Consider the following 7406-nt stretch of genomic DNA (forward strand, 5'->3'; position numbering starts at 1 on the left):
GTCCTAGGGGGTTTGAAAAGCTTGTCCAGCTTTGACCTGTTTAATTTAGGCAGATGAATGAGAGCAGAGTAGGGAACCCTTTCTTGGCCAGAAGATAATACATTCCTTGCTAGTGATACCACATGGGTTAAAACCACTTAGAGCTGCCATGTTAGACAAGGAAGTTAATTATTTTACTAATGGAAAATTATGAACTGAGGAAGCAATTTATAGCTTAAGCAATTAGTGGCTCATCCTGTATTTGAAAAACACTTTGAAATAGCCAATGACAGAGAAAAGAATAGCATAAAAAATTTGGGTCTATCTTGGCCATTTTACCAATGCCTTTGCCTCTGAACAGCAGGCAATTGATCCAACAGATTCAAAAAAAGAACAAAAGACAATTCTGGGAATTGAAATCAAAAGAATGTTTTAGGTCCTGAATTTCCCTATTTTGAGAAACACACACTCATGTCTATATGAAAATACAGATGTGTTTTGCAGCTGTATATTTTACAATTGACATTACAGGGTTTTTTCTTCAGTAATAAAAATCCTAATGTTATGGCAACAATTGATAGGGAAAAAAACTTTCAAACAGTAGTTCTCTCTAAATAACGTTTTAACTTCTGAAAACTTTTCTGTTAGTCCTTTAAACTCTCCAACACAGCTTTAGAGTGTCAGCTTGTGTTTTTCACAGTATCTTTGAACATAGCAGGAGTCTACTTGGCTATATAAATTATAGCTTAAAAAAAAATTCAATTGAATGTTTAGCTTTCATGATAGCAAAAAATGTCAACTTTTGTACTTCAATCAGTACATATATATTGTCAAGATAAAAATAGTTGAAACTCGTTTTCTTTGCATTCTGTTTGAAAAACTTTGAGTTCAAGACCTTCTCACAAAACCCGAATTTTGCTGGTTAGTGATAATACAATTAATGTGAGATGAAATTAACTTGAATTTTTGTTTCAAGAGTGTAGATGAGGGAAACATTTGGAATCCCTTTAAAGGGGTGCCTGTAATTGCTTAGTATTGTTCTAACACTTCTCTGACACTGTTATACAGTACCAAACATCTGACAATAATAGAATTATTCTATTGTGGTCATAAAATATAATGCAATGTGGTGGAGTCTCGTACTGCAGCTTAAGCTTTTAAAATCCAAATTCCTACATTTAATTTTTAAATGTAGATGAATTAATTTGCTCCAGAAAGTTTACACAGGAAGAAAAAGTAAGAATTGGTAACATTAACTAGCCAAGACATGGATTAAAAGAAGTGCATTAAAACTTGGTGATGATGCTAATTTGGGAAACGACATATTTGGCAAAGACTTTACTATTTCTAAAATTATGCTATGGCTATTTAAATCTGAATGGGCATAATCTACAAAGAAGTTTGAGCTTTAGGCTATGTGCATTATGCAGTGCATCTTAACTCATTATGCAGACTTGTTATCCTAGCAAGGTGCTTTGCCCAGGCTCCAAGCCATTTGTGGTTCTTTTCTGTGCTTTACTTCAAGGATGAGTCTCATTAATCCCTGAATGCATTTGAATGATTGAATGAGCCTAGTTTACCAGAAGATCCAGGTTGCCTCATCCTCAGTCCTTATGTTCTGAATATCTTTATATAATCTCTAATATTAATATTGATTATATCCAGACCATTGTTAATTCTTTTACTAAAGACATGGATTATGGAGGTCTGCTCAGATTTATATGAAGCTAAAAAACCCCAAACCAGTGAGAAACAGCTTTTAGGCGCTAAAAGCCATAAATTCCAAGAACTGATGATACTGCAGACCTGTGTGCCATGAAGTAGTCAGAAATGAGGAATTGTTGCTAGGGTTTTGTGAAGATAATACATTTTGATAAACAGAGAACTCTTTGTATTCAACTCCTGCTTCATTAATTATTCACACAAGTCCCTGAAACAAGCTGTATTGGATAAGTGTAAGCAATCAATCAAGGAAATTTTAATTGAACAATGAATTAAATTGGTATTAGGTAGGCAGACAGCAAATGCATTTGAGACTTGCCTAATACATTGCCTGATTGTATCTGGAGGTTTTGCTTTGTTCCCCCTCATGTCCATTACACACAATCATTTCTGCTCAGTCTCCTAGGTGAGATGGAACAATTTCTTTCCCTTGGTTTGCTTCCTTGGAACCCTGCCTGCCTGTTTTAGAGCATAGCAGGGAAATAGCTTTGTGAAGTTCTGTTGGAATATGGTCCCAGTGCAGGAGCCCTTCCACACTTGGTTCATGTGGTCAGAGGAATACCAATGCCAATCTCTTGTATACTCTGCCATAGGCACTGGAAGCCCAGCAGAAGAGTACCAGCAGATTGTATTCGAGGTCCTTACTTGCCTAGACCCTTCTTTCCTGAGATTTCCCTCAAAATCTACCTTCAGAGACTAGGCTTGGCAAAGAGAGAGGTGCTCCTTCAGCAGCTGGTGGGTGCTGTCAGGATCTCCTGCACCCCTGTTGTCACAGAGGTGTTGGCTGCACAGGAACACACCATGGAGCACGGGCATCAGGAACTGATTGATGCCATCATCAGTAGATCCTTATTCTTGTGCCCATGCACTGGCAAAGGAGACATGCTCCTAGCTGGAACTCCTTGAGGATACTGGTGCTGCTTGGGTTACTTGGTGCAGAACCCATATTCCTGCTGCTCTCTTGAATTTGTTATAAAACATTACTGACAGAGAGGGATCTCTGACATGCTGCCCAGGACATCTAGAACTTCTCAAAAAAGATGGCTGAGAATCTGAGGAAATACTTCAATGTTCAAATAACTCATCACTGGATGGGCATCACTGGACATTTTACACTGTTTCATGTTGCAAGTGCTCTTTGCTTGTAAATTAGATTCTTTAGAGCCTTCTTTTGTAGGGCCCTTCTCAAGAGCTCCCTTTCAGCAGCAGTTCTGTAGAGGAGATGATTTTATGTGCCCATTCCTTACTGTGAACATGTGAGTGACCATAGAACCCTTTCAGTATCAGTCAGTGGAGAGAAAAGGAGATTGGGACCATCACCAAAGCTTGGGCTTTCTGAAATAAGTATTTCTTTTCAATGAAGGCTAATTATAAAGTTGTGTTTGTTACTGTAAACAAATGTAGGGAGTACTTGGGAGACCTTGAAGAATCCTTGGGCCATTGCTTTTGGGAGCACTTCTCTGTGCTGAAACGCAGTTCTGAGCCAGCACTCTTCAGTGAGTATTTTTTAGTTATTAGTAGATTGCAGATACTGCTGACACAGTAAAAATTTGCTGCTCCTTTCTCTCTGGAGCTGTGCAAGGCTGTCTTAGATGTATGGTTTCATGTCTTACAGTTCTTTGATGGATTTAACTGAAAACCAGGTAAAATCCTTCACAGACTCTAGGAAAACACGTCAAAGATTCTTTTCTCTTAAAAATAAGGCTTATTTTAGATCTTTCAATCTAAATCATTCCATCTTGGTTTATAATGGTTTTGTTGTTGTTGTCTCAGTGTAAATTGAAATCCAAATGGTGGCTGCTGTTACCAAGAAAGACACACAATGCTCAGTGCATCTCAGTACCATTGACAAGCCTCAGATTTTCTCGTTCCTTGTTAAGGACCAGTCTCACCAGAGCTTATGTTGGCCACACACAAGCCCTCTTGTGGAGTGAGCTCGTACTGGCTTCAAGACAAGAGGTTTTACCACAGCTATTTTCTAGCACTGTATGGTGAAGAGAACAGAGATTCATCAAGCTTCCAACATTTGAATCCTATGTGAAGACAAGTTTAAATTCAAAAGATGACTTTGGCTAAAATAATATCATCATTTCAGAAAGTTTCTTGCTCTGCCTATCAGAAAGCAAGCATTCTTTGTGAATGTTACTGCAGTGATGGGAAACTTGGAATAACAGATTCAGTGCTGTCCTTAGACAACAGATCTGCTGTGGATCTTTTCCACTTGCTTGACCTCTGTGAGAACCACATTTGAAGTAATTCTGGCCCTTAGAGTTAAAGGAGATAAACAGAATTTAGTGTTATCCAAGACCCATTCTCAGAGGATTGTGAGACTGATAATTTCAGTGACCTGCAGCAAGCTTGACTCACAGTTTGAGCAGACCCACAGTTTGAGCAGAGCAGCATGTATTTATTTTATTCACATTTATTTGATGCCCCAAATCAAATATGCTATATAGAACCTGCAAAGCTGAGATTATTGTATACCTTCCAAAGTAGATAGTATCTCACCCTTTTTGGGTCACTGCACTCTTAAATGTCAAGGGGCTTGTGTCTTTTTCTTATATTTGCATTAAGCCTTTCAGGTGCTAAGGATTGTTTATCTCTCCTGCTGACAGATCTGAATGTCACAGTGGCTGCTGCACAAAGCCTGTCAAGTAGGATAAGAACATGAATCAAATTATGATACAAATCTGTCACAGCTGAGTGACCTCACCCCCACTACCCTTCTTCACATTAATAAAAACACATTTCTCAAGAGTTCAAGTTATCCTTATTCAGGGATGTCTTAAAATCTGCAGCATGTTGACATGGCATTCTAGTCACAACTGTACTATCTCATTATTGCTTTTCACCTGGAAAGGATACTGCATTTGGCAGAACATGACTGAGATTGCTGTTTGTGTCAAGGGACTTCAAGACACATCATCAGATATCTTTGATGTTGGGGACTCCAGTCTGGAGTTACAAAAAGTGTAAATGAACACATGGTCTCTCACTTAAAGTTAGGAAAGGAGTTATCCAGCTCTAACTGGAGGTTTCTCAGATGTGTAGTGCACTTACACATATGCCTTTCTTCCTTTCTCACAGATTAGCATGGTTCCTTCTCAGGCTGCAGGTTAAGAGACCCAGATCTGTGTGTGTGCTCTCACTTGTATGCCACATGGGCTGGTTTTGACTGTGTGGCTCTGTCACCCCAAGTTAGAGCAGCCATGTGACCTTTACACCTTGAGAGCACTGTCTTTATTGCCCTGTTTATCTCTCTTCCAAAACAGAAACCCAGCATGGTAAAGCATAGAGCAAATTCTTAAAATGTTCCCCAAATTCCACATGGCAGCTCTGCATACTTCATATGAGGATGTCCATTGCCCTTCTCTGGACACACTCCAGCCCCTCAATGTTTTTCTTGTCATGAAGGGCCTAAAAATGAGCACAGGACTGGAGGTGTGGCCTCACCAGTGCTGAGTACAGGGTGACAGTCCCTGCCCAGGACCGGCTGGTCACAGCACTGCTGATCAAGGCCAGGTGCCATTGGCCTTCTTGGCCACCTGGGCACACCTGGCTCATGGTCAGCCACTCTCAACCAGAACCCCCAGGTATTCTTCTGTCTTTTCATGTTTATAATGTTTTGTGATGGAATATAAAAAAAAGAGGGTCAGTGCCACTGCTGTGTCTTGGCGCAAGGGCAAATTCTGAGGCACATATTCTGGAGTGGGACCAGCTTTACTGATGCAATGCTGTAAAAAACAAGCTGTAAGATACCACCACATGTAACCATGCAGCACTTTCTCTGGATTTGGATGATATTGCAGCTTTAAAATTGGAAGTTTCAATGGCCACATAAGCCAAATATCTCTCCCAGTACAGTGTATAAATCCAACGTGCAAGTCATGTCAAGATTAAAAAAAAAAAAAGAAAAAGCCTGGTATTCTCCAGGGAAATTTCTTATTAAAAACAAAGATATGTAAAACCTTTTCTTTATTCTTTTTTTTTTTTTTTTTAACAATCTGCAACACTTTCAATAATGCATTAAATACTTATGTTTTGGCACAAACTCGAGAGGGAATTTATTGGAGAACACAGGGGTTTAAAAATATGACTAGGTTGTAGCTTGGCCAAGAATATGCTATCAAATTTTGGGTTCTTTCTTTTTATAAATATGACTCTAATTTCTAACAAATATTCACATTTCAGAGCTGAAGAAAGACCAGTTAAGAAAAGAAAAATGCAAAACTGCAGTTTCCAAAAGAAGAAGCTAAAATTAATGGAAGCCATGTTGGAAGAACAAAAGAAGTTGAGTAGAGCTATGGAAGAAACCTGTAGGGAAGTGCGCAGGATCCTGGATCAGCAGAACATCATTCAAGTTCAAAGCTTACAGTTACAGGAGAGAATGATGAATCTACTGGAGAAAATGATCTCCAAGTCTAATGTGTAGTTTCCTTTGTGAATGCCTCTGAGATAACTATTGCTATTATAGATTACCATTTATTGCACACCATATGTGTGTCTGTTGCCCTATTCCCAGGTTTTCCATGGAAATTAAAACCCTAGTGTAATCCTAGTTCAGCAAAGAAAACATAATGCAGGGTGAGAGCTATCCAGTATGATAAAATTAGTGCAATATATGCCTAAGCTGAATTATTTTTATACAGAAAGGTTAAGGGATAAATAGCTCGGGGAACTGAAGTACTATTTATGCCTAAGTCAGGTATTGTTTTGCAAACAGTGGTGTTGTATATTGCTTCACATCAAGGACTGCAGCTTAATCTGTTTTAGGAGAATGAAATAGTGCATTTCTAAACATGGTTATTGCACCTTGACTTTGCTGATGATTAAACCCTGTTTTGAAACGTATGCCTGATTGTATAAGTGACCTATGGTTCTTGTGAAGAGCTAGTTAGGACCATGACATACATAATTTTAAACTCCATGCCTGATATGAATAGTACTCTAAAGTATGAGGGTAAAAATAGTCTATTCAAATACAATTTTTGATATAAAAACACCCCCAACCACCTTCCTATATACTGAATACTAAAATGTATAGAAGATACTTGAAGTTGCTTTTGATATTAAACATTTGAATTTTTTTCATTATTAACTGGAATCTGTTGACTTAACGAACAACCAGCAATGAAAACTTTCATTTATTCTCTATCACAAAAGAAAAGTATTGTACTGTGTGTATATACATATATTTAATGTCTATCAAATGAAATAAAGAAAAAGAAGCAACTTCCTGCTTATTGCTGGGCAGATAGGGTGCTTTGGGACAGCAAAGAGACTGGGAATGATGAGCACAGTGAGAGGTTCACAGTCACTGCTGGCCGGGCGAAGATCCGCGGTGCTGGTGCCCAGATGGACAGGGATGCACCACACGAGGGAGCCGCAGGCACGGAGGATGGTACCCAGCGAGCTGAGATGCAGCACCAGCTCGGGATGGCTCCTCCATAAAACGTGACATTTAAATAATCTTTCACTTGAATTCGAAAATTGGCCGGCAGAATTTCCTATATGCCTTTCCTTTTATGTTCTTAAAAAAACCCCATCTTTCTGCCTGTTTTACTGTGTTGGCCAAGGTTGGATTCCAATATAGAAACTAAAGAATTAGTACAAGGAACTCAGGCCATTTTCCATTTTCACTATTGAATAATGTCCCCTCTTAAAACTTTGTCTTTGAAAGTGTTTGCATTCTCCTATACAATTTA

General features: G+C 38.8%; 1 protein-coding gene across 10 annotated transcripts in view; it reads left to right on the plus strand.

Moving 5' to 3' along the window:
• MSANTD1 (Myb/SANT DNA binding domain containing 1) overlaps positions 1-7185 on the plus strand; it is a 45250-nt gene extending 38065 nt beyond the window's left edge. For 6 of the 10 annotated variants that reach the window (XM_064712154.1, XM_064712153.1, XM_064712156.1 and 3 more), the window contains one exon: positions 5893-7183. In XM_064712154.1, coding sequence (XP_064568224.1) covers positions 5893-6133 — 241 coding nt within the window. In that variant the 3' untranslated portion in view covers positions 6134-7183. Of the gene's footprint in view, positions 1-5892 lie in introns of all 10 variants that reach the window. The other 4 variants (XM_064712150.1, XM_064712160.1, XM_064712151.1 and 1 more) reach the window with 2 other exon arrangements.
• The last annotated feature ends 221 nt before the right edge of the window (positions 7186-7406 follow it).

This window comes from Zonotrichia leucophrys, chromosome 4, assembly GCF_028769735.1.
Source record: "Zonotrichia leucophrys gambelii isolate GWCS_2022_RI chromosome 4, RI_Zleu_2.0, whole genome shotgun sequence".
Taxonomy (NCBI): domain Eukaryota; kingdom Metazoa; phylum Chordata; class Aves; order Passeriformes; family Passerellidae; genus Zonotrichia; species Zonotrichia leucophrys.